The following is a 27,887-nucleotide window of genomic DNA, read 5'->3' as shown; positions in this document are numbered from 1 at the left end:
TTCCGGTCTTGTTTACACGCACATATTCAATAGTTCCTCCTCACCCAACTACAACGTGGATGCCATTTAGGAGAGTTTGGACGTCCCGAGGACATTAGAAGGCAGATCACAGAACCACAAAATATTGTGATGTGCTGATATGTCACAAGGTCTGAAATTGCCCATCCCTCCCCATATCGCTCCTGCTCGCGGGAGCCAGAGTGGTATGGGGGCTTGCCCAGTTCGCCGAGATGAACAAGCCCCCTACCACTCAGGCTCCCATGAGCAGGAGCTGTATAGGAGCTTTGTTAAACTGTTCTGCTGAGGCGCAGGCACTTTAAGATAGCTGTCCCCTCGCCTTTTGCTTGATCAGCCAAGAAGCGGCCTTCCTTAAGCCGCCCGCCTCCCAGCTAATCGAGGCAATTTGAGCTGGCAGTACATCACAACTGCCACCAGCCCAGGCAGGCAGGCGTGAGGTAAATGTGCTGTCAGTGGCTGGGGAAACATCATACCAGTTTCATACTGAGTCAAACCATTGGTCCATCTTGTTGAGTTATTGTCAACACCGACGGGTGGCAGGCCTCCAGGATTTTAGGCCACCCTAGCTGGAGATGCCAAGGATTGAACTCTTGGCACTTCACTTGAAGTGAATGGTCTGCTGAGGAACCAAGGACTGAGAACTGAAAGCTGTTATTAGACCGGGTTTGTGTTTTTTAAGCGGGTTTGGTTTTAACTATTGCTGCTGCGTATACAAGCACACACACAGACCAACAAAAGGACACTGGTGGTCATGACAAAATTTTATTGGTGTTGAGGTAGCCCGCCATATCGTGAAGTAGTTTACCGGGATATTTGCCCAGTTGGCCTATTGGAAGTTTTTCTTCTTCTTCTTCTCCTTCTTCTTCTTTAAAATGGACATTTCTTAACAAGAACAAGCAAAGGAAGAGCAAGCAGTATCAAGTATAAGTCACAATACATGGTTATTATCGTCATCGTTCGGCAGCGGGAGGAAATGGCGGCAATCATCATGAGAGGAAGCATTTGGCAGAGTTAGGCAGCCCCCCGAGGACCGATGCTTTGTTAATTCATGTAGGGGAGAGGGAAGGGACACAGAAACAAATGGACATTATTAGGTCATATGGGGGTTAGGTGATTCTACAGAAACTCTCCTGCTGGCCGAAAGTATAAAATGAGGCTATCAATGGCATGTATGGCTTATTCTTAGTGGGATGGGGGACTGGTGCGAAGCTGTAGCAGCAAATGCACAATAAGCTGTAGCAAAATCCTGTCAGCGTACGGCCTCGTGTTTGCCACTTACTGCTTCTGATTATCTCCCCTAGTGCTGTGTAAGAGAGCTCCCTTTCACCATTCTGATTAGTTGGGTGCTGAAGTCTCTCTTCACTGTGCATGGATTTCATTTGGCTGTGCTTAGTGCCAGAGGGTAACCAGCAGATTACAGGTCCCGTCACAGGTGGGTCTTCGAAGAGACTAAAGATGCACGCTCTATATGAAGGAGACAAACATATTTTCTTTTAATGCTGAGCCCCGGGTTTCTTCAAAAAGCAACTCAAGACACGGCCGGTTCCACGACGTGCCTGGAAATCATGGAAACTAGCATGGCGATGGGGCTTTTAATCTATTCGTACTGAGAATTAAGTTAGCACCAACAGCGTCGGAAGACGGGAAGAAGAGCACACCTCTCTGTATAAACACACACACACCACATTCAAAAGTTGTTTACTCCCTACCCCAAAGGCCTGTGCTTTTCAAGCTGCACATGAATTCCTCCCCTGCCGTTTTCCTGTGGACAAGCTGTATTATTGCAGGTGGGGAAGCTGCAGGTGTCAAACTACAGTGGTGCCTCGCAAGACGAAAAGAATTCGTTCCGCGAGTCTTTTCGTCTTGTGATGTTTTTCGTCTTGCAGGTGGGGAAGCTGCAGGTGTCAAACTACAGTGGTGCCTCGCAAGACGAAAAGAATTCGTTCCGCGAGTCTTTTCGTCTTGTGATGTTTTTCGTCTTGTGAAGCACGGTCCGTCGCAACTGCGCCTCTTCAAGCGGCTTTAAAAAAAAGCGCAAGACGTTTTCGTCTTGCAAAGTAGGCCCATAGGGAAATTTGTCTAGCGAAGCAACGCAAAAACAGAAAACCCTTTCGTCTAGCGAGTTTTTCGTCTTGCGAGGCATTCGTCTTGCGGGGCACCACTGTACATCTACCACCGTTGTTGGACCATGCTGCTTGGAGCTGGAATCCAAGTGGAGATTCCTCAATCCTGCTATAATACAACTTTCAAAACCTTTAGGCACTGAGAAAGGTTATATAACCTATGGATGATCTCACTAAGGCTGGGCGATATCTGGTTTTCAACATCATGATATATCACCAGCTGAACATCACGAGGCATCGGCTTGCTCCAGTTTTCCCCACATTGTGATTTTTGCATAGCATAGCGTGCACACACACACACCCTGATTCGCAATATATTGCCAGGTTGAAAATAATGAAACCGACATCACAATATGGACTTCAAAACAGTTTTGGATGATATCGCCGAGCCCTAGCATGTCACCATGATGTGGTTGTTCTTCTGGCCCCCTGCCCCTGCCCTGCCCTGCCCTCCCCCAGCACAATGAATTCCAAACTACATCCATGGGAAATTTCAGCCACGGAATATCAGTGGAACATTTCTTTTGGTTCTATGTTGATATATATATATATATATATATATATATACACACACACACACAAAAAGCAAACAAGTGTGAAATTGAATTGCATTTCTCTGTCTGGTTGTCAGGCTACGGGGAATTCCCCCCCCCCCATGGCAGCAGAGAAGCAGAACAAAGGAAAATGAGTCTTATAAACTTTAATAATCACAGTAAGAGAACAAAGAACTCCTCTCCTAGAGATTGGCTAGTCCCTCTCTCTCCCAGTGTTTCTTCTCCTAGCTCTTCCCCATCCAGTATTTCCCAGCTTCTGCCTTCTGAACTATGCCCCTCTGCAAACCACTGTTCCAAATCTATACCGTCCTCCTGCTCCTGGGAAGATTCAGGATCAGGATCAGGAGGAGGCTCCTACCATTTCTCCTCAGTGCAGCCCTCCTCAACACTTGTCAAGAACACTGGTGTATATAATCATCACAACAACATTACAATGATAAAACTCAATATTACTCTTACTATTCAGCATAATCAACTCCATACAGTGCCCATGTGCAGAGAATGCCCTTGGGTTTCCCCCGCCCTCCACCCTATCATGTATGAGCAGCTGGGGGAGATGAAAGCTCAGCCTCATGAGTTCATCAGGCAGCTCTGCTTTATACAAGTCACTTGGGCTCCGTGGCACAAGTGACCTGCACCAAGTGGAAGGGGAGAACTGGATAGGGATCTAAGAGGCATGAATGTCCCTCCAAATCACCCTGATGGCCTCTTGCATTACCTGCCCATGCAGTCTTGTTTGCATGCGCAGAAGGGGTAAGCTGGACCCTACACATTGCACAGCAGCGGTACACTCTTACAATGGACTGTGGCGTGCCCATTGCATTTAGACAAAAATAAATAAATCCAGAGTTTTATCCCTGAGTTTGAATTTGCAATTTGCAATTTACTGTGCACAGCCCAAAAGTAATCTAAATGCCATTCATCTCAACGGGGGAACGTGCTTAAATGTCTCCCACAGAAATCAATGGGACTTGAAAGTGCTTAACCTCATACACACAAGTACTGAACCAATTGATGAGACATCCTAGACTGTCCTACTCAGGGGTGCCAACTTGAATAAAATTACGGGGGCGCCCAGGTAAGCCCTGCCCCCCATTATCGATCACAAGATGTGGAACACATACACCAATTGAATGGCAATGCCCATCAACTTTTTTGGGGGAGGGCCAGCCCCCTCAAATATTTTATAGGAGGAGGGTGAAGGACCTTGGCCCCTAGGATTTGACTCCTATGGTCCTCCTGTAATTAAAAACCATGTTCTTACACACCCATCACCCTTTTCTTCAGATCCATGTACTTATTTCTTATCTGCTAATGATGCAGTGGAAAAACACACATGAAAGGTTAGACTCTGGTGTGTTTTCCAGAGGCAGGATCCATTTCATGTGCTCTAAGTATCCAGGTCAAAGTACCTAGGCTAAGGGTACATAGGTGTATGGAAGATGCTAGCAGGGACTCAAGGATTGGATATATGGGAGCAGGTGGCGCTGTGGTCTAAACCACTGAGCCTCTTGGGCTTGCCAATGGGACAGTCGGTGGTTCGAATCCACGCAATGGGGTGAGCTCCCGTTGCTCGGTCCCTGCTCCTGCCAACCTGTCAAAGTGCAAGCAGATAAATAGGTACCACTGTGGCGGGAAGGTAAATGGCGTTTCTGTGCACTCTGGCTTCTGTCACAGTGTTCCATTGCGCCAGAAGCGGTTTAGTCCTGCTGGCCACATGATCCAGAAAGCTGTCTGCTGACCAAAGCCGGCTCCCTCGACCTGAAAGCGAGATGAGCGCTGCAACTCCATAGTCACCTTTGACTGACCTTAAGAATCCTTTTAGCTTTTTACCTTGGAATGGTGGTGGCTGAGGCCTGTTGGGATTGGTGGAGTGGAAGGCAGGGTGACCACAAGCAGGTGGAGCCAAAAACAATGGCAGATAGAACCAACTAAATCTACAGTGGTGCCTCGCAAGACGAAAAGAATTCGTTCCGTGAGTCTTTTCGTCTTGCGATGTTTTTCGTCTTGCGAAGCACGGTCCGTCGCAACTGTGCCTCTTCAAGCGGCTTTTTTAAAAAAGCGGAAGACGTTTTCATCTTGAGAAGCAAACCCATAGGGAAATACGTCTAGCGAAGCAACGCAAAAACGGAAAACCCTTTCGTCTAGCGAGTTTTTCGTCTTGCGAGGCATTCGTCTTGCGGGGCACCACTGTAGTTCTGTCCTCCCACTCTTCCCTGCTGAGTTCCATCAGGTTAACACTAAAACTAAAGGGTGCTACTTTCTGGGTTGGTTGGTTGCAAGTAAGAAGGCAGGCTAAAAGGGATGCGGGTGGCGCTGGGGTTAAACCACAGAGCCTAGGACTTGCCGATCAGAAGGTCGGCGGTTCGAATCCCCATGACGGGGTGAGCTCCCGTTGCTTGGTCCCTGCTCCTGCCAACCTAGCAGTTCGAAAGCACGTCAAAGTGCAAGTAGATAAATAGGTACCGCTCTGGTGGGAAGGCAAACAGCATTTCTGTGTGCTGCTCTGGTTCACCAGAAGCGGCTTAGTCATGCTGGCCACATGACCTTTTATGCCGTATGCTGTATGCCGGCTCCCTCGGCCAATAAAGCGAGATGAGTGCCGCAACCCCAGAGTCATCTGCGACTGGACCTAATGGTCATGGTCCCTTTACCTTTTTAAGAAGGCAGGCAGGTGAGGGGCTGGTGGGAGTCAAACTGAGGCCGCTGGGACAGTGCCCATTCACCCTAACGGAGCAGCCTCTGCCGCTGACATGACAGCTTTTATTAACATTATCAATTGCGCATTTTAATCTGGTAAGTGTTCATTTGCAGTATGAATATACTGAGGACCTTTGTCTGAATGCAATAAAGTGCATCGCTTCTTACGACTTGCTATAATCAATGCCGACCTAATTCCCGGCTTCCCTTCCAGAGATCCGAGCTACGCACAATGCAGTCTAACACCTTTTACAAACACATGTGAACAGGCGAGATGGAGATGGGGGCTTAATATCTCTCGTGAACATGAAGCTATCCCTGAAAAAATGCTTTTCCCTACAGCTGGGACTTGCAGTCTTGAAGCCCAACAGGAAGAAAGCCAACACAAAAAACATACTGGGAAGTGGGTGAGGAATTTTGCAGAGACAAACAAAAAACCCCAAGATAGATGTGGTGAGAAAGGTTATGTGCCCCAACCTGTAATCACAGATTTCCCTCTGCAAATGCATGTCCACATTAGCACCACGAGGCCAACACAGGGCGAGGAGCGTCATGTTTAGCCTTAAAATGTAGTTTCATTTTGAGGTCAACCCAGAAGGTTCGGTGCTGATGTCTAGAACTTGCTTACTGGTGACTGAGAAAGTGCACCAGTGTCTCTTTTGATGTTCTGTGTGGCTGCCAGTTTCTCTGTCTGCGCTTGCCAGTATTGGCAGGAGTGATACTGAAGGTGTCTGAGAATGGGAAGTCAGCAGAGGGGGAAAACAGACTGTGTTTGGGTAACCTTGCACCCAAGGGAGACTCCCAAAACACATTCCCCATCAGAACTGCCTTGGACAGTAACACCGCTTCCCCTTTTGATTCACAATCAGTTTCTCTGTGACATCGGCAGCAGCTACACTAATCCTCGGCCTCCTATCAGATCTGTTTGCGTGCCTAGTAACCAACACACATCCGCACTGCCAGCCTCAGCAGACCAGGAAATGCATGGCCAAGATGCCTATCAGGATATAAGCATCATGCAACTTATTGGCACAGCTACTGTCTGTAAATGCAGCTGTGTGAGAACAGTGCGGAGGGGAGCAGAGAGACAGTCTCCCAAGGTTTGCAGGAAACAACGAGAACTACGTTAATATACTGGGAGCGGCCCCCGAGACCATATAACACCGGTCTTGAAAGACCTACACTGGCTTGCAGTACGTTTCCCAGCACAATTCAAAGTGTTGGTGCTGATCTTTAAAGCCCTAAATGGCCTCGGTCCAGTATACCTGAAGGAGCGTCTCCATCTCCATCGTTCTGCCCGGACACTGAGGTCCAGTGCCGAGGGCCTTCTGGCGGTTCCCTTGCTGCGAGAAGCCAAGTTACAGGGAACTAGGCAAAGGGCCTTCTTGGTAGTGGCACCTGCCCTGTGGAATGCCCTCCCACCAGATGTCAAAGAGAAAAATAACTACCAAACTTTTAGAAGACATCTGAAGGCAGCCCTGTTTAGGGAAGCCCAGCCAGAAGGGCGGGGTGTAGATAAAATTATTATTATTATTATTATTATTATTATTATTATTATTATTATTATTATAACATATGGGCCTAAGAAGAGCCTGCTGGGTCAGACAGAAGCCTTTTCTCACTGTGGCCAGATAGATGCCTTTGGAAACTGCCAAGCAACTGGAATTCAGGAGGATAGCTGCCAACGTTCATTTTGTGAAGTTGGAAGCACCCTGAATACTGGTTTCATACAGGTCATTGGAAAAGTGACACAAATCCATCAAGTTAATGCAAGAGGGATCCACAAATCCCTTGGTTTAAAGGCCAAATGAGATGAAATGCATGCAATTCACAAATTTAGCATTTTTAAAAATAATGTTTACAAAGTAAACATTGAAATGGAGAGGCAAGGGGCTTTAACCATGTTCCAGATCAAGGAGGGAGGCACACTTGTTTGAATCTGAAGGAAAGCTTCAACTGGTAGGAATGGGAGCACATTTTCCTAAGCAAAAAGCTGCAGGGGCCCTAATCTGGCTCATGAATACAGTGGGAGGCAAAGGGTTTAAGCCCCTTACTTCCTACCTGGGTCGTAATCCAGATCCGCCCTCCCCCAACTTGCTAGTAACTTTTTTTTTAATAAACTGAGTGATAGCTGTATTCATCTTCTTTACACACCAAATACCTAACCTAAAAGTAGATATAAAAAAATATTAAAAATACGTTGCATTGGCACACTTAACCACATGACATTATCCATTGCAACCCCAAATCTAACCACATTTTCAGCATCATGTGAGTCCTAATGTTTTCTTCCAGATATATTTCCCTTCAAATAAAAAGTGAAGCATTGGACAGTCTGTGTCTAAAGCTTTTTTGAAACACCAGAAATTGCATTCCGTTTTTACATAGCCTTGTCATACCCAGGGACCTATTTTTGACCTCTATCATCTCTATTTAACCCAATTTTGCAGCAAAACTTTATGCATCTTTACCCGAAGTCTCCAACTACTTGCGACCAACTGAAGATGTTTGGGTGCCAGGATGACAGCTGCATCTCCACCATGTGGGGATCATTGGACCTGGACTGTTTTCACACACTAATAACCCATCCTGTAGAATTCTATCGGTTATATCCTATCTGCACAATCAGAATGAATTTCAGGAACTGTTATGTGCTGAGCTGAATTCTAGAACAATAGGATCCAGAATGCAGCAGTCTGATTGGCCCACGGGAGCCACCCAATCCAGCTCCAGGTGAAGTGAATCAGTGACCTGATTGGCCTGCAGGACTAGCCAATCAGGCTCCTGGATGAAGTGAATCTGCAACCTGATTGGCCTGCAGGAGCAGCCAATCAGACTCCTGGATGAAGTGAATCTGCAACCTGATTGGCCTACAGGAGCAGCCCGGAATTAGCCAATCACGCGGGGCCCATTGTGTAAATAATGTATAGACGTTTTGGGGAAAGTTTCATTCATTGCTACTATGAGCTGAATAAAGAGCATGAAATTCACACTCGACTCTGAGTATATTTCAGGAACCAAAGTGCTTTTTCTGCGCAGCCTTTCGGTTTTCAAAGCTCCTAACCCAGCTCGAGGTTGCCCTCTAAACTAGCCAGATGTTTCACTGAGGATCGATCACAGTCAGTCCATCCTTTGAAAAATAAGGCTTGAGAGCAGTCTTGCCCCTAAATGGAAACTAGACATTCCATTTTTTTCTAACACTGCCCAAGATTTCCAAAGGAGCTGAGTCTTCTTGGATGCACGTATTTCCAACCAATTTCTTTTCATTCATTTATACTCACCCTTGCTTCTACTGTTTAAACCCCATAGAGGGCTGAAGAGCACTGGGTGTTGAAACTGAAAAGGTTTTAGAGGATGGGGCTTAGTTTCACGATTAATGGGCAATTGTGTGCCAAGCTCTGAGTGAGCTTTCCCTTGCCTGCTCATTTAAAAGAAGCCAGGGAGGGAAGGCAATTACTAGACATAAAGAGAGATTCACTGGCAATAACTGTAATGACTTTTTATCTTCCGTGCAAACCAAAAGCATGCGTGTGCATACAAACGGAAACTTTAAAATAAAGCAAGCATGTTTTATTCTTAGATTCCTCCCTCTCACTGCCTAGGCTCCCTCTGAAAAGATGAAATGAAATGGTGATGGTGTCGATATGTGTGGCTATTTAAAACGTATATTCAAAAAGGCCTCATTAGAATGAGAACGTTCCCTTTCTATATTCACAGTCTCTGTCCAAAAATAGGCAAGTCATTGCCAAATCTATAATCATGTCCCACTCCCCCGTGAATCTGTCTGCCCATACACCTTCTCTTTACTTTGCTGAGACGGGTAGGAATGATTGAATCGGGAGGCAAGGAAGATAAACAGATTGGGCAAAAGATTCCTACATTGCAGGAGGTTTGACTAGATCAGCCTTTCTCAACCTGTGGGTCCCCAGATATTGTTGGACTACAACTCCCATCACCCCTAGCTAGCAAGGCCAGAGCTCAAGGATGATGGGAGTTGTAGTCCAACAACATCTGGAGAGCCACAGGTTGAGAACCGCTGGACTAGATGATTCTGGTGGTCCCTTGTAACTCAGCAATTCCACGATTCTAACTATTGCCGTAATGGCTGTGGCTGATAGGAATCTTGATACATGCCTTCCTTGGGTTCTACAAACAGACACACATGCAGAAGATGATGCCATCCATGCCTCTGTGTGAAAAGAAACAACAGAAACTGTGGTTTGAGTCCAAGACTCAAAAGATACAGAGAGTGGTATCAAAGTCCACTTACTTCAGTGGGTCATACCCTGAGTATGACTTAGCTGGATGTCACCAGAATGCTAATAATAATAATAATAATAATAATAATAATAATAATAATAATAAATTTATACCCCACCCATCTGGCTGGGTTTCCCCAGCCACTCTGGGTGGCTCCCAACAGAATATTAAAAACACGATAAAACATCAAACATAAAAACTTCTCCAAAAAGAGCTACCTTCAGATGTCTTCTAAAAGTCAAGATAGTTGTTTATTTCCTTGACATCTGATGGGAGGGCATTCCACAGGGCAGATGCCACTACCGAGAAGGCCCTTTGCCTGGTTCCCTGTAACCTCACTTCTCGCAGTGAGGGAACCGCCAGAAGGCCCTCAGTGCTGGACCTCAGTGGTCAGGCTGAACACTGGTATACTGGGCCGAGGCACTGGATCTGCCTTGTGGTTGGAGTTCTTAAGCTGCATTTCTTGTAATATTTGTAAAAAAAAACTCAGATATTCCAAGACACCATAAGCCTCCAATGACCTCTTTCCAAAGGAAGACAAACCCAGGTAAGAACTGCAGCCCTAGAACTTCTTACTGCTTGGAACAGCCTTCATGCAAAGACTTTCAGATCCTCCCTCTGAATGTTGAACAGGGGGAAAGGTTGCAATTTGATTTAGTGTGATTTTCATTGTTTATATGAAATCACCATACTTGTAGCTGCTCTCAGAAAAGAATTAAGAACTGTTTGATGTGTGTGTGTTTTTTTAAGCTGCAACCCAGACAGCATTTTCTTTGATGATCCACTGTAGACAAACATTATAATAACATGACTTAAAGAGTTTGAAAATTCAAGTAAATAACCGCAAGGATCTTTTTTAGTGGCAGGCAAAAGCTTGGCCGCGTTTCCGAAATGATGAAAGGAGAAAAAGTACTAATGGCCATTTTGGCAGGATGTGAAATGAGGGTAGGTTCCAAAATGACCACCTCTGAAGATCAGCAGAAAATGCAATTCTATCAGCAGTTTCTGCATCAGCAGAAAAACCAATTGAGAGGTATGATACGCTAGGCCCTGCCTTCTCTCTCTGTCCTCAACAAAGCCTTGGCAAAATGAAGACCACGTACGCATTTGCAGCTAAAAATGCAGAGGTTGTTTTTTCACCACAGGAAAACCACTGGAAAACAGAGGGGTGGCAGAGATGTCCTCATGCAATGTGCATTACCTGCTTGGTCTCCCTGGAAGCTCCTCCTAACTCCTCTTTATGAAGATGCAGTCTGTGCACACGTGCAATGGCTGTCTCTACTGTACACACCTCAGCTTAACTGTGAAGTGAACGAGGCTTACATTTTCAAACAAGGCGGGAAATGCATCAAATAGCAGCGTTTCTCAAGAAACTATAGGATAGATACATATTGCAGCAAACGTTCTATGTACATGGTTTCAAACACCAACAGCAGGCTTGTGATGGTGCCAGAGTAAATAATAACGCGTAAACAGCCCTAAATCAGTGTGGGGTTTTTTTGTTTTGTTAGGGGGAGGGAATAGCATTTATGCAACTGTAGGGTTGCCATATTTCCTGAGGTAAAAACATGAACAAAAAAAGTTGCGGGAATACAAATTATTAAATGTGTTAATACAAACGGAAGTTAAAAATACTGTAGCTGTTGGATTACGATGAAGACTGAAATGTAATTGGATTAAATAAGACTCTGGAAGCAGAATTAAACGAAACTATCATACCTTGAAATCTAGCACATCTAAAATGTGTAATTGGCTTTTTAACTGATTGGTATTTGAATTGGAATGGTAATTTGGTATTGATACAATGTGCCATATATTGGACTTTTGTAATTGAAAATTAATTTAAAAAATATTTTCAAGAAGAAAAGTACTGAGCTTTTTAAAAAACAATCATCCACTTGCCCCCCGGCCAAGCCGTCCACACCAGAGCCCAAAAAACAGCCAGACACCAGGTTGTCCGCATCCGCACCTGAACCCAAGCTACTCACATACGCACACAAATTTTTTTAACCCTCCAAAAGCCCGATTTGCTTAAAATTGTAAAAATCCCCCCAGATGCACATGTAGGCACCTCAAAAGAGGACATGCCCTGGATTTCCCGGACATATGGCAACCCTATGCAACTGTGTAGACAACTAAGACATTACGGTACATAGGCAGCTCCCTGTAGAGAAATTTCAAGCATCTGAACTGTCAGGATGAGCAAGGATGGGTGGTGGCACCCACCCAAGAGCCTCCCAGGGAGGACATAGAATAAAACTAATTTTCCCAAGGCAGCTCAGAAAAATATCTTCGCAATGTCCTGTGCGTGTTGATTCAGAAATGAACTCCACTGAGTTCAAGAGGACTTACTGCAAGCAAAGTGGGCAGAGGATTAAGACTGCAGTCTAAAACAATTAAACCACAAATGCCATAATCGAAGAACAAAAAACAACAACAAAGGATACAAGAACAGCAAATCTGCAACCTCAAAGGCTTTTCCTCCTTAGCAGTTAATGCTAACTGCACCGTTTCTTGCAGAGTCGCAGGTACTGCTTTGCACAGACGACTAATGAACACGCACACACAACAACCCCCCCAAAACTATTAAGTTTTCAGGATTTGGCCCAAGGGATTCCAGCAGCAGCAGCAAGCACTGTTTTCTCACAAGAGCACTCTGCATAAGCCGCACATTCCTGTAATGCACCAAAGCCCTGGGCGCAGTTCAGCACACCGCACATTAGCAGCGATTAGCTTTGTGCCAACCTTTCTTAAGGAAATGCAGCAATGTTTTGACAGGTACCCAGCCAGCACGTGTAGCAATCTATTAGGCAACCTTGCACGTATTAGCATTTCATTGGGGAGCGGGGGGGGGTAGCCCTCCAGGTGAGGGGATGGGGAGTCGGAACAAACCTATACTACTGGCCACACGCTCACTTAAGGAAGTTAGTTTATCCCACAATGAATCATAGGTGATTTCATTTCCCACATTCATGGGCTTTCTGTCTGTGCTGGAGACAGTCATCCAATCCTAAAGCTTACAGCTATTTGTCTCGGCAGCCAAGGGAAGATAGGAAAGTACATTATACCCAGGGCAGAAACTCAGTTCTGGCACCTCTCAGCCCCTCTGCCATTATAAGAGAACAGATAAAGGAGCCCTGGACAGTTAACTCCAGTCAAAAGCGACTATGGGTTTGCAGAGCTCATCTCGCTTTCAAGCCGAGGGAGCTGGCGTTTGTCCACAGACAGCTTTCCGGGTTATGTGGCCAGCAGGACTAAACCGCTTCTGGCACAAAGGAACACCATGACAGAAACCAGAGCGCACGGAAACGCTGTTTACCTTCCTGTCGCAGATGTACCTATTTATCTACTTGCACGGGTATGCTTTCAAACTGCTAGGTTGGCAGAAGCTGGGACAGAGCAATGGGAGATCACTCTGTTGAGGGGATTTGAACCGCCAACCTTCTGATCAGCAAGCCCAAGAGGCTCAGTGGTTTAGACCACAGTGTCACCTGCATCCCGTGTGTAAGAGAACAAGGGAGGTGTTCATGGAGAGTTTTGGCACCTCTTTTTCTAGAAAAATAGCACTGAGCCAGACCATTGGCTCACCCAGATCAATACTGTCTGCAATGACTGGATGCGGCCCTACAGGATTTCAGACCTCAGTCATTCCCATCCCTGCCTGGAGAGGAAGCCTTAAAGGATCCTGTAAACATGAATTCAGAATGCCTTTGCTTGCCAGGAGTTTTTTTAAAGAAATATTCTTACAACCAGCAGTCTCACCAAACTATTTCCTGACTCGGCTGCTACACATACCAAACTCCAACAATATATTCTACTATAACTTACACTGGTGTTGTTGTTATTTATTGAATTTATATACTGCCCTATACTCAGAGGTTTCAGGGCAGCTCACAGAACAAAATCAAAATTTAAAACCACAAAATATATAATCAAAACAAAAACAACAACCCAATAAACCTCCCCACAAAAGAGTCTCATTTTAAAAGGGTATAGGATGTCAATCTGGTCAACCAAAGGCCTGGTTAAAAAGTAACCTTTTTGCCTGGTGCCTAAAGGTGTATAATGAAGGCGCCAGGCGAACTTCCCTGTGGAGAGCATTCAACAGATGGGGAGTCACTGCAGAGAAGGCCCATCAAAAGGTGAGAAATGGGACTCACAGTACTCTCCTGATCTAAATCCCTCAACTGGTTTGAACATTCACGACTCAAAGCTCAAGATGGATTCACCTTCCTAGACATATCATAATGGGAATCCTGTGAAGAGGAAGAGAGTGCTTGAATACTGTAGCCAGAATAGCACCCTCTGGATATTATTAGACAATTCTCATCATCTCATTGAAAGAGGTGGGTTTGCTTAGTGTGGAGAAGGGATGTTTAAAAGGGAAACATCAAATACCACATACTAATATTACTAGAGAAGAAACATCAGCATGCTGAAGGGTTTTGTACCTTGGCTGGCCTTTGAAAGATGGGCCCTGGGAGGCAGGAAGAGGAGGAAGACAATGCAAGATATCACCCTCTCCAGAGGACATGCTTAATGCTCCCATGGCCAGTTATCAAGTGACTCTTTTGTCACTAGCCCAAAATGAGCACCCTTTTCCAAGGCGTGACATCTTATTAGTTTTCCTTTTCCTAAAGTGTAAGCAGAATCCACACTCACTTCCCTTCACTGTTACAAAACAGTGGGTGGAGTCATAAAGTTGCCCAGAAGGGCTGGCTGAAGCCTTTAAATCATTCCTGATCTTAATCTTTTAAATGTTCCCTAAGACTGTCAGGGAGCGTTACCAGCACAGAATGCAGATGCTGATGAGAAAGTGTACTTACATCTCCATCCACTTTCTCTCTCACTTGCTGAATGATCAAACCAAAGGAGATGGCTATGCCTCTAGAGCCCTAGTGACCAAGGAGCCCCCAGAGGGAGGTGTCACAATGAAGGGCGTGTCACAAGGACCTCCGCAACCTAGCAACCACCAGCACTCAACTGACACTCCTCTCAACTGACACTACTAAGTTTCCTTATATGGCTTTTAATCCATGTTCAGCTTTTTACAAGTATGTAAAATGAAATTTCCCCCTTTATATTCAAGCTTCTGTTGTTCCTGCACCTATTGAGCATTAGCTATCTAATCTACCTCTCTGGTGCAACTGCCACACACCAAAATGGTATGGAAAGGGCCCTGTGTCTTCAACAATTCACAAAATGATTCATTGTAGCTCCACAGCAGCATAGCTGTCAACTTTTCCCTTTTTTAAAGGGAAATTCCCTTATTCCGAATAGGATTCCTCACAAGAAAAGGGAAAAGTTGACAGCTATGCACAGCAACTCTCTCCTTCTTTTCAGTGTCATCCTATATTGCCGAACAGTGGAAAATTAGAGATCACCCCTTGTGTGTTTATTCATTTTATTACTCTCCTTCACTAGCAGGTCCCAGGGCAAGTTACAACCATCTAAAAATATTATCATTGTTGTTATTAATTAAATTTGTATGCCACCCTATGCCCACAGGTTTCAGGGCAGTTCACAGGATAAGATCACAAAATACATAATAAGAACAAAAGCCCAATAACCCCACTCCCAACACATTTTAAAAGGGCATTGGATGTCAATCAGATCGACCGAAGGCCTGGTTAAAAAGGAATGTTTTTGCCTGGTGCCTACAGGTGTATAATGAAGGTGCCAGGAGAACTTTCCTGGGGAGAGCATCCCACAGACGGGGAGCCACTGCAGAGAAGGCCCATTCTCATGTTGCCACCCTCCGGACCTCTCAAGAAGGAGACACACAAAGAAGGGCCTCAGAAGATGATCTCAGGGTCTGGGTGGGTTCATATGGAAAGAGGCGGTCCTTATGGTATTGCGGTCCTGAGCCGTTTAAGGCTTTATAGGTCAAAACCAGCACTTTGAATTGGCCCGGAAACTAACTGGTAGCCGGTGTAGTTGGGTTGTTACGTTACAATGAAGAGAAGGGCAGAGATGCTCAAAATAAATAAATGAAAACATGCCCCCTCTCCTGTGCCATAGTGTGATTTTTTGTCTCTAGCCTGCCTGAGAAAGGACATCACAGTGCTTGAACACCAACCGGATTGAACACCAACATGCTTCCCTTAACAATTTGCTGTCACCATGGCTATGAATTCTTATGCCCTGAACTAGTAGTGCAAAACTTCACCACTGCCTCCTTTACAGCCCCTGGGCCACAGCTGGCCACCACTACAATCTAGTAGATAAAGCTAGAACATTTTGTGCAACTGCTTTGGAGAACTTTAAAAAAAAAGTTTATAAAGCATGTGTAATGATTAAAGGAGAGAACTTAACAATGACTCACCAAATAATAAGGCAGGAATAATAATAAATAATAAAACAGGAATTATCCAAACTATGCAGAATATGCACCTTTCCTTATTTTTGACAATTTGTTAGTCACAGAATCCAGCTTTTCTTATCCCATGTATACATTCTTGACCCAGGTTACATGAAGTTCTGAGTAAGCCTCTCTAACTTTACTCCAGGGAATAAAGTTTTGCTTTCTTGAGTTTCCACCACAAACAGAAACTTGATACTCTTTCTACTTTCACATTGCAAAGATTAGCGTGCTTTAGAAAGATCAGGAGAGTAGAAATAATTTCAGATAAGGTTATCGGTTCCTGCCAAAATTCATCCACCCCAAATATTTTGCCTAATGTATTATGATCTGGAAGCGGCTGGAGTCAAGATGCAATTTTGCACCAAGTGAAATGATAATTTTTACTCAAGTCATATGAACTCCCACAGCTATTGCTTCATGATTGGTTAAAGCAAGAAAAACATATCACTCTTTTTTGGATACAATCCAACATTATATACGCTTGCAGTCTTTCAGGCTCACAGCCAGTTGTTACATCCAAAATCGCAGTCCCAATCCATAGCACCAGGGAAAACTTTAACATTTTGCAAAACTTAGCAATTTCATATTCAAAAGCAAGCCAGCTCCCTTTAGGTAGACTTGAACAATAAAGAACCAGTTTGACACCAGGTGAAGATCAGGTGGGCAAAGCTTGGCCAAAATGGCCTCAACCTTGAGAGTAAATGGGGAAGTCTGATTAGACCCATGGGCCTCAGGTTCTCCAGTTCTGGAGTAGAGCGTCTGACTAGGACTGGGCTTAAATCCCTGCTTAACTACAAAACTCATTTGGTCGGCTACTCTCTCTTATTCTGTTCCGGGGTAGACAATGTGACGTCTTGCAGAAACTACAACTCCCATCATTCCTGACCTTCAGCCATGTTGGCTGGGGCCGATGGGAGTTTTCACCCACCAACAAGATCTAGCAGGAACCATGTTGGTCTTTCTCGGCCTTTCATGATACCCGAAACCAGCCGCCTGAGGCAGTTGCCTCACTCTGGCTAACAGTAGGGGCAATCTTGCCAATATGGAAATAGTAAGGTAAAGGGACCCCTGACCACTAGGTCCAGTTGTGGCCGACTCTGGGGTTGCGGCGCTCATCTCGCTTTACTGGCCGAGAGAGCCAGTGTACAGCTTCCGGGTCATGTGGCCAGCAGGACTAAGCCGCTTCTGGCGCACCAGAGCAGCACACGGAAATGCCGTTTACCTTCCCGCTGGAGCGGTACCTATTTATCTACTTGCACTTTGATGTGCTTTCAAACTGCTAGGTTGGCAGGAACTGGGACCGAGCAACTGGAGCTCACCCCGTTGTGGGGATTCGAACCACTGACCTTCTGATCGGCAAGTCCTAGGCTCTGTGGTTTAACCCACAGCGCCACCCGCATCCCAATATGGAAATAGTCAGGGTCTAAAGTGAAGCACAGTAGAGGAAAGGAGAAAGGCTAGGTGCCCAGCTCTCCCAAAACACTCATCTCTCCTGTGAAGTGACACAGGGATTTCTCAAGTTAACAATAAAAGCCACTGAGATGGGTTTGTTGTTTTGACAAGGGCTACTCTGAAGCCTTGGCTTTCCATAGACTTTCCCGTCCTCTGTGTCTTTCTGCAGACAAAAGCACACAAGCAGAGATCTTAGGAAAGGAAAACAGCACTACAGAAAACAGGCAACTTTTTAAAGGATTTGCACAGCATCGAGACTGAAAGATTCGGAAAGAGTAGGAAGTGTACGCTCTGTAGCATCAGTCACAGCAATATTTCTGAGCGCTTATCAGTGTGCCACACAAATTGCAGGATGTGGTTCTTTGGGGCTTTAAAAAGTAATAATAAAAGACAGAGACAGAGAGGTGCTCAGCGCACTGAAAAGTTGTAATGGGTTTATAAGAGCTATTGATTAATCTGAGAGCATTAAAAGAACTTTATCCAGACTTTTAGCAGATCTTGGTCATTTCACAAAGAATAAGGGACTCAGGCACAGGCGGGATGAGTCAGCATGCTGTAAGCCGGCTGCGCTTGTGGAGGCTGAACTTACTGCACTGACATTGTCCTTCAAAACTCACAAAAGCTGTTTAAAAGGAGTGGTTTAGAAGGGACTTGCTATACTCATGACTGCATATACCAGCTGAACCAAGAAGAACCTGGTAACTAATGATACTTCTAGCCAATCATGTCTTCCAGGGTGCGTCTCTGCACAACAGCCTTGCCAGGTATTCCAAGAAAACTGTTGCATGCTTCACTTGCCTTCGGCCAAGATAATGTCTGTGCTGGCACATGAAACAGAAAATAAAGCTGCATATGTCTGCCTTGCCCACCCCACCACCAGCTATCCAGGGCTGGGCGATATATCAACATATCATCCAAACCCGGTTTGAAGTCCATATTGCGATATCGGCTTCGTAACTTTTGATCTGGCAATATATCACAAATCACGATGTGTGTTAGGGCTGGGCGAAATATGATCCAAAACCAGTTTGAAGTCCATTTTTGACTTGAATCATGATGTGTGTGTGTGTGTTATGCAAAAATCACAACGTAGGGAAAACCATGAAGCCAGCCAATGCTTCTCTTGCTTGCTGCAGCCCCTGCTAACTCCGCCAGCTCAGTTCTCCTCTGCCTCCTGGGGGGGGGGGTGTGCAGCAAATCACAAGAGCAGCATTGGCAAAAATCACGATGCGGGAAAAACTGTGAGGCCAGTCAATGCCTCTGCATAGCACCATCCTTACTTCAGACATCATGGCATATTGGTATATTGCGATGTTTAGCTGGTGATATATCATGATGTTGAAAACCAGATATCCCCCCAGCCCTAGTCAGTGCTATCAATTTAATGTCCACTGTTTATGCCTGTGCTTCTCCCTCAAAGACCCCTTCTTAGCCACTGGGGAAAACTTGAGTTGCTTATACAAATTCAGCTAGAAGTGTCTAGCCCACTGGTAGCTAAAGGTGAAGGTAAAGGTACCCCTGACCATTAGGTCCAGTCGCGGACGACTCTGGGGCTGCAGCGCTCATCTTGCTTTAGTGGCCGAGGGAGCCGGCGTTTGTCCGCAGACAGCTTCCAGGTCATGTGGTCAGCATGACTAAGCCACTTCTGGCAAACCAGAGCAGCACACGGAAACACCATTTACCTTCCCGCTGGAGTGGTACCTATTTATCTACTTGCACTTGAAGTGCTTTCGAACTGCTATGTGGGCAGGAGCTGGGACCGAACAACGAGAGCTCACCCCGTCACGGGGATTCGAACCACCGACCTTCTGATCGGCAAGCCCTAGGCTCTGTGGTTTAGACCACAGCGCCACCCGCGTCCCACAGCGCCACCTGCGTCCCCACTGGTAGCTACTACCTCTGTATTAAACCAGAAGCTATTAAGCTGCAAACCTACCACCCCATCCTCCAGAATTCCAGCAAATCCCTGTCCCCAAACCAGTCTTTACACTGAAAGCTGTCTACTAGCCCCTATATATCTAAGTCAGAAAGCCCCATGTTTTGCTTCTCCTAGTTCCTATGACTTTTAAAGAAGGGGTTGGCAGACAGCCAATCTGCAGCTACAAGCACACCTCTGGGTAACCCAAAGCAGATCAGGAAAGACTTTTGACTTCCAGGCATTTGACAGTGGGAATAATAAAATGGCACATATCCCCCCCCCCCAAAAAAAAAATACTATTATACTGCTGCAATGAAGAAAGCTTGAGTACACGGAATCATGGATTCTGTGTGGAAGTGCAGAAAGTTCAGTTCAGGTACTCAACACAAATTCCTGGATTCGGTGTTATTTAATCCTTGAATTGTACGTCTTTTCCACCTGATTCTGCTTGGTGGATCTCAGAGCTCTAACAAAAAACAAAGTAGATTCACAAGACTTCAGAACATTTTTGGCAGGTACCCCTCAACAGCAGACGAGCGTCAGAATAATAAAAAATACTCAGAAAGCATAAAAAGAGGCTTCAGCTTCTCCTCTCAGCTGATATTACAGAGTTTTCCTCATCACCACTCTTAACAGTATCTGAATCATTGGTCTCTCTGTTTTAAACACCACCAGGCTGGTTTGTGAGAATGATTGACAAGAGAAGGCTGCTTAAGTTAAGCTTTTTAGTGTCGGCTGAGCAATTTGGCTGCCTTAAATGGAGGTATGGGGGCTCAGCCATTCTGCTGTGAAGACCAAAAATGGAGTGCACCAGCAAATCTCCCTTGCAGTAGTAGGTTCTGCAGCTCTGGGAAGCTCCTGCTGTGTGTATACAATGTGTGATTTCATATGAGATAATTTAGCCTCCTCCAGGTGATTACAAGGATCTCTGTGGGCTTTAGTGGCCAGGTGGCTATCAGAATTTCGACTTGCAATCTCACGTACAAAGATGATAGCACCCCTATTCCATTTATAGTAAGCCTTGATGAATTCCTCCTACTGCAATCAGCGGAGAACCAAGCAAATGCTTCACTGCTTTGTCATGCGTCCTGCTGTCACCATCACCAAAACAAAGGAAGTACACAGAGGATATAAAACCCTGAGCCCATAAACAGGGGCAAGACTTGACATTTAGACTGGTTTCGTGGTCAGCTTGACATAGTCCGTCGCACTGCAAGTTGCGGGAGCACTCTGCCTCCCCCAAACTAGAAATTAATTGGAAAGAGAAAAATAAATGGAAATGTGTTTCTATGTGCGAGGATGGATTCACTTAAGAAGTCCCAGGATCCAGAAATTAAGACAGAAGTATACTGCCAAATTTGTACAAATTGCTTCAAGTCAACTGCTTGGCCAACACTATTATGGGGTGTACCTTTTCTCTGACCGGGGGAATGCTATTATTCGGACTTGTGGAAGTTGGCAGCTTAATTTTATGCTAGGGCCAAGGAAATATATGATATAGCTTCTGGGTTCCTTCCAGCTCTGTTATGCGTCCATTTAAAAAGCGAACTGAACTGAGTGAGTTGGAAGGAATAATATGGCTGACTCATTGCCTGACCCTGCCATCCACCATGTTGATCTATGGCTTAAGGGTAGGTTCAGACACTAAATCAAAGATGGAGGAACTCAGGCCTGAGGCCTGAACGCAGCCCCTTTCCCCGGCTTCTCTTAGTGACCCACAGTCTTCTCAGTGGACCACATCTCACACCAGGCTTGTTCAACACCTTAAGTGCTTCTGCCAATTGGAAGGTGCCCTTGAATAATGCTTCTTGCTTGCCTGTGTGCGTGTTTGTGTGTGTAGACAAGTAGGGAGGTTAAAAAAAAAGGTTGCCCAACCCTGCGGTGAGAAATGAAGGGTGAATGGCTGGCACATCAAGTGGCAATGAGCACATCTTTCCTGAGATCAGGCAGCTAAGCAAGACATGCATCTGAAACAGGTGCCTGTGCCTGCAAAACAAAATAAAGTGCCGACATTTTGCACATCAAAAGGCGGGAGTTGGGAAGCTTTTTTCTCTCCCTGGATCTGGCAGGTAGGGAAAGCCAGGGGCGGGCAAGGTTAAACTGGGTTTGGATGGGGTTACACCCAAAACCAGCCAGGACCAATCACGCTCCCTGTTCCCCTTCATCCCTTTCCTCTTTCTCCCAGCCCAGCAGGCTGCTGGAGAAAGGACAGATCCCACTCGCCAGATGTTTACACTACAGTCATACCTCATGTTACGTTTGCTTCATGTTACGTTCTTTCAGGTTACGTCCCGCGGCGACCCGGAAGTACTGGAAAGGGTTACTTCCGGGTTTTGCAGCTCGCGCGTGCACACAAGTGCTAAATCATGCTTTGCGCATGCGCACAAGCGCCAAATCGCGCCACGCACCTGCGCAGATATGGCGCTTCAGGTTGCGCTCTTTTCATGTTGCGAACGGGCCTCCGGAACAGATCCCGTTCGCAACCAGAGCTACCACTGTACTGTAAATTGCTTGCAAGGGGCTTTCAATTTCTTCTCTGTCACTCCATTAGTTTCCATTCCACTCCCTTCCTTCCTCTCACCAGGCTTCCTCCACTGGCATGGAATTAGGCTGAGGGCTGTATGCAAGCTACAGGAAGCACAAGTGAATTGCACCCACCCATAACACCAAAGGAGGCCTGGGTGAACTATGGTTGAGGAGCAAAGCCTTTCCCTAGCCCTATATAATATTGAATTTTAACCTCAGATGCTAACAGGCCCCCTGGCTTAGTTTAGGACTATTTGGTTTCTTAGCAAATATGGTTTCGTATGCAGTTCTGTTCATTCTCAGGTATAATCACCCAAATAAAAAATTACATTTGTCCCAGCACATTTCCCGTGTGCTAGTAACCCACTATTTCCCAACGCACAATCCATTCAAACCACACATTCTTTAAAAGGTTATCGGACTTGGTTGCTGGACCAAGCACACTCGATACCATTTTCTGAAGCCATGTGAAGAAAACAAAAAACTAATCCACCACACACAGTCTATCTATCCTTAAGCCCCATCTAAACCGTAAAGAATGTGCAACATCATCAGAGGCAAGAATGCCCTAATATGGCAGAGAGTTAAGATACCCTGAGAATTTAAGTGCTCTTTGTCAAAGCTGTGCTAATATTAGAAGGAAACAGTAAAGAAAAGAGATTCAACTCATTTTCCTGTACCATTCTGCAAAGATGTTGTGTTATAAACATCGTCAAGATCTTGGATGCTTGAGGCGTCGGTTGAATCTTGATCGTTGGCTACAAATCCTACTGAAGAAAGGCTAGAAATAAAGGAGTGCATCCTTTTTGCATAAATATCCCTAATATTAAAATAAGGGAGCTCGTTTGTCTTCTCCTTGGGGTCGTTGTTGCACTGGTCCACGTCAATATCCTTCTGCTTCTGGTAGTATTTGGAAAACTTGTTGAAAATGATCGTGATGGGAAGAGCTACCACTAATATTCCACAGATGATGCATGTTGTGCCAATGATCTTCCCTCCAAGAGTGACCGGGTAGGTGTCTCCATAGCCAACGGTGGTCATGCTAATGGTGGCCCACCACCAGCAGATTGGGATGCTCTGCAACTCGGATGTGTCATCATCTTTTTCCACAGAGTAGACCAGGACAGAGAAAATGGAAATCCCAACGGCCAGGAACAAAAGCAGAAGTCCAACTTCGTGGTAGCTGTGCCTCAAAGTGGCACCCAATGACCGCAGCCCAACAGAGTGCCTAGCCAGCTTCAGGATACGGAAGATCCTCATCAAACGCAGGATCTGGACCACTTTCCCCATGTTCTCGATGTCTTCGCTTTCCTCCTCTTTGGTGTCCACAGCCAAAGTGGCGTAGAACGGAATGATGGAGACAAAGTCTATAATGTTCAGCGGGTTCTTCCAGAACTTTTTCTGACTGGGAGCAGCAGCCAACCTGATCATAAGCTCAGAGGTGAACCAGATGATGCATATGATCTCCACTATTTCCAGAATAGGGTCTTCTATCTCCCTTTCGTTGGCATCCAGCTTCTGAAATTCTGGCATGCTATGGATGCACATGGTGACAATGGATGCTAGGACCACGCTCAAGGAGGAAACGGCAATCAACTTGGCGGACAAGCAAGAGGCAGGGTTCTCCATTCTGACCCATATGTTCTTGCGCAACTCCCCCAACCATTGCTTATCAAACTTCTCGAGCTCCTTCTCAAAGATGGACGACTCGTCGTCAGAAGAATCCAGGCTTCCGGCATTGCTTTTCTGGTCCCACTCCTTATCAAGTCCCTCTTCTTTCCTTTCTTGGTACCTGTTGCTGCAGCAAGAGTCAAGGAAGAGCTCGTTGATTCCCCAGTACTCTATTTCCTGGCAGAAGGAGAAGACGCAGAGCTCTTCCATGACGTGGAGTTTCCCTGTGTAATAAAAATTCAGCACGTAGCGGAACAAGGAAGGGTTCCGGTCAAAGTAGTACTCCTTCTCTGCAACGCTGTAGTCGTCGCACAGTTCCAGAATAGCTTCTTCCGAATGGCATTTGAGCAGTTTCCCGAGTCTCGTATGGGGAAATTTGAGCAATGTGCTTTGGCCAATGGACTGCTTAAAGCCACCCACATTCAAGTTGACAAGCTCCTCATCTTGTCCCGGCCTGTGGAAGAATTCGCCGTACACCATTTTGAATGCTGTAAGTGTTGTGGCCGGCCGGCAAGGCACATAATATTACATCGCACCTAAAAAGCAACACAAGGCACACTTAGGTAATTCAATCTTGTTTTGTTCTCAATGCAAACGCTTCTCATCTCTGCTTACTGCGAGTAGTTATATTAAAGGAAACGGGGAAGAAATAAAAATCTCACATGCAGCACTAAACAATTCAGCGAGGCAAAATTAAATTACTTACAAGGTTTATTAAGTCAGAGTTATAAAGCTTGATTAAAATAAAGTCTGGTTAGCACTACCTCCCCCCGCCCCCGATAAACACCCTGCTGTGGAGAAAAGATGGTTAATTCATTAAGCTTGTCCTGTCCTGTAGCTGAACCATATTTAAATTAATGTTCATCCTTCCAAGAATTAAAGCGTATCTCTGGTAGGCTTAACTATAATGAATCTCACAAGAAAACAATATTTAAGTCTGTAATACATTTCCCCCTGTTTATACATGCATGGCTGTGTCTTTGCAATTACCAGGTTACCAAGACCCCTTCCTATGGGGAAAGAGTGGGTGGGTGCCCCGCCCCACACCTCCATCACACACTTCCCATTAATCTGCAACGAGAAATTTTTGTGTTTGATTCATATACAGTGGTACCTCTGGTTAAGAACTTAATTCGTTCTGGAGGTCCATTCTTAACCTGAAACTGTTCTTAACCTGAGGTACCACTTTAGCTAATGGGATCTCATGATGCCGCCACGCCGCTGGCGCGCGATTTCTGTTCTCATCCTGAGGTAAAGTTCTTAACCCGAGGTACAGTGGTGCCCCGCAAGACGAATGCCTCACAAGACGGAAAACCCGCTAGAAGAAAGGGTTTTCCGTTTTTCGATGCGCTTCGCAAGACAAATTTCCCTATGGGCTTGCTTCGCAAGACAAAAACGTCTTGCGAGTGTTCCGATTTTTTTCCGCTCCCCCCCCTTTTTCTAAGCCGCTAATAGCCTTTTAGCCGCTAAGATGCTAAGCCTTAATAGCCGCTAATCCGCTAATAGCGCTAATCCGCTAATAGGGTTGCTTCGCAAGACGAAAAAACCGCTAGACGAAGTAACTTGCGGAACGGATTATTTTCGTCTTGCGAGGCACCACTGTACTATTTCTGGCTTAGCGGAGTCTGTAACCTGAAGCATCTGTAACCTGAAGCGTCTGTAACCTGCAGCATCTGTAACCTGAGGTACCACTGTACTTTCTAGGGGGAAATAATTGTCCAAAGCATCATGAACCTACCCAGACCCCAAGATCATCTTCTGAGGCCCTCCTTTGTGTGCCTCCTCCTCAAGAGGTCTGGAGGGTGGGAATCCAAGAATGGGCTCCCCATCTGTGAAATGCTCTCCCCAGGGAAGTTTGCCTGGCGCCTTCATTATACACCTTTAGTTGCCAGGCAAAAAGGTTCCTTTTTAAACAGGCCTTTTAAACAGAGGCAGAGAGGTAGATTAGATAGCTAATGCTCAGTATGTGCAGGAACAATGGAAGCTTGAATATAAAGGGGGAAATTTCATTTTACATACATGTAAAAAGCTGAACATGGATTAAAAGCCATATAAGGAAACTTAGTAGTGTCAGTTGAGAGTAGTGTCAATTGAGAGTACTGGTGGTTGCTAGGTTGCGGAGGTCCTTGTGACACGCCCTTCATTGTGACACCTCCCTCTACAGGCTCCTTGGTCACTAGGGCTCTAGAGGCATAGCCATCTCCTTTGGTTTGATCATTCAGCGAGTGAGAGAGAAAGTGGATGGAGATGTAAGTAGACTTTCTCATCAGCATCTGCATTCTGTGCTGGTAATGCTCCATGAGAAGGAACATTTAAAAGATTAAAATTGGGAATGATTTAAAGGCTTCAGCCAGCCCTTCTGGGCTTCTGTATGACTCCACCCACTGTTTTATAACAGTGAAGGGAAGTGAGCGTGGATTCTGCTTACACTTGCGGAAAAGGAAACTAATAAGATGTCATGCCTTAGAAAAGGGTATTCTTTTTAGGCTAGTGACACAAGAGTCACTTGATAACTCGCCATGGGAGCATTAAGCATGTCCTCTGGAGAGGGTAATATCTTGCATTGTCTTCCTCCCCTTCCTGCCTCCCAGGGCCCATCTTTCAAAGGCCAGCCAAGGTACAAAACCCTTCAGCATGCTGATGTTTCTTCTATAGTAATATTAGCATGTGGTATTTGATGTTTCCCTTTTAAATGTCCCTTCTCCACACTAAGCAAACCCATCTCTTTCAATGAGATGATGAGAATTGTCTTATAATATCCAGAGGGTGCTATTCTGGCTACAGTATTCAAGCACTCTCTTCACAGGATACCCATTATGATATGCCTAGGAAAGTGAATCCATCTTGAGTTTTGAGTCGTGAATGCCCAAACCAGTTTAGGGATGTAGATCAGGAGAGTACGGTGAGTCCCATTTCTCTTTTTTTTTTTTTATAAAATTTTTATTGGTTTTACAACATTTTTAAGAAAAACAAACAAACATTAAAAAAGACAAACATACACGTATAATTTCAAACATATTTTCATAAACCTCTTTTCTTGGACTTCCCCATACCCCCCCTCTCTGCATCCCAATGTCCATAGTTCAACTAGCAACTCCCAATTGTTACTTTCCAATCTCTATCATCTTAGTCCTCTTTTATAGTCTAACCTTATATCCCTGTACCCTTTTGCTTCTGGGAACCACAACATTTTAGCATTCATTAAGTTTATAGTAGTCCTTAAGGTAGCTTTTAAATTTTTTCCACTCCTCTTCCACCGTCTCTTTTCGTTGGTCACGGATTCTGCCTGTCATCTCGGCCAATGTCATATAGTCCATCACTTTCATCTGCCATTCTTCCACAGTGGGTAAATCTTGTGTCTTCCAATACTTTGCGATGAGTATTCTTGCTGCTGTTGTGGCATACATAAAAAAAGTTCTATCTTTCTTTGTCACCAATTGGCCGACCATGCCCAAGAGAAAGGCCTCTGGTTTTTTAGGAAAGGTACATTTAAGTACCTTTTTCATTTCATTGTAGATCATTTCCCAGAAGGCCTTAATCTTCGGGCATGTCCACCAAAGGTGATAAAAGGTACCTTCAGTCTCTTTACACTTCCAACATTTATTATCGGGCAAATGATAGATTTTTGCCAGCTTGACTGGGGTCATGTACCACCTGTATACCATTTTCATAATGTTTTCCTTTAAGGCATTACATGCCGTAAATTTAATACCGGTGCTCCATAACCATTCCCAGTCAGCTGACATAATGTTATGTCCAACATCCTGAGCCCACTTGATCATAGCCGATTTAACTGTTTCATCCTGTGTGTTCCATTTCAACAGCAAGTTGTACATTCTAGATAAATTCTTAGTATTGGGTTCTAACAGTTCGGTTTCTAATTTTGATTTTTCCACCTGGAAACCGATTTTCCTGTCCTGTTTAAAAAATTCCATTATTTGACGATATTGGAACCAATTTTCTACTTTATGCTTCAATTTCTCCTGACTTTGTAGTTTGAACTTATCTCCATCCTGTTCTAAAATTTCCCAATACTTCGGCCATCCGACCTCCATATTGAGTTTCTTCACTGCTTTAGCCTCCACTGGTGAGACCCATCTAGGGGTTTTGTTTTCCAATAGATCTTTATATCTTATCCAAACATTAATCAATGCTTTTCTAACAATGTGATTTTTAAAGGCACTGTTAACTTTATCATACCAAAGATATGCATGCCAACCAAAAGCATTATTAAAACCTTCCAGATCCAAGATGTCCGTATTCTCGAGGAGCATCCATTCTTTCAGCCAGCAAAAAGCTGC

General features: G+C 45.1%; 1 protein-coding gene across 11 annotated transcripts in view; it reads right to left on the bottom strand.

The window, feature by feature from the left end:
- Positions 1 to 764: 764 nt before the first annotated feature.
- KCNS3 (potassium voltage-gated channel modifier subfamily S member 3) overlaps positions 765 to 27,887 on the bottom strand; it is a 66,315-nt gene continuing 39,192 nt past the window's right edge. For 2 of the 11 annotated variants that reach the window (XR_014524080.1, XR_014524081.1), the window contains one exon: positions 765 to 1,482. Coding sequence is in view for 5 of the 11 variants with exons in the window: in XM_083495633.1 (XP_083351759.1) it covers positions 20,560 to 20,633; positions 22,596 to 24,066 (1,545 nt within the window). In the remaining 6 variants the exon portion in view is untranslated. Of the gene's footprint in view, positions 1,483 to 14,060; positions 14,133 to 14,481; positions 14,538 to 19,688; positions 20,634 to 22,513; positions 24,123 to 25,324; positions 25,459 to 25,605; positions 25,682 to 27,887 lie in introns of those variants that run through there. The other 9 variants (XR_014524082.1, XR_014524083.1, XR_014524085.1 and 6 more) reach the window with 9 other exon arrangements.

Source organism: Podarcis liolepis (genome assembly GCF_965112155.1).
Source record: "Podarcis liolepis genome assembly, chromosome: 3".
NCBI classification, from domain to species: domain Eukaryota; kingdom Metazoa; phylum Chordata; class Lepidosauria; order Squamata; family Lacertidae; genus Podarcis; species Podarcis liolepis.
This window is presented reverse-complemented; position numbering and strand designations above follow the sequence as displayed.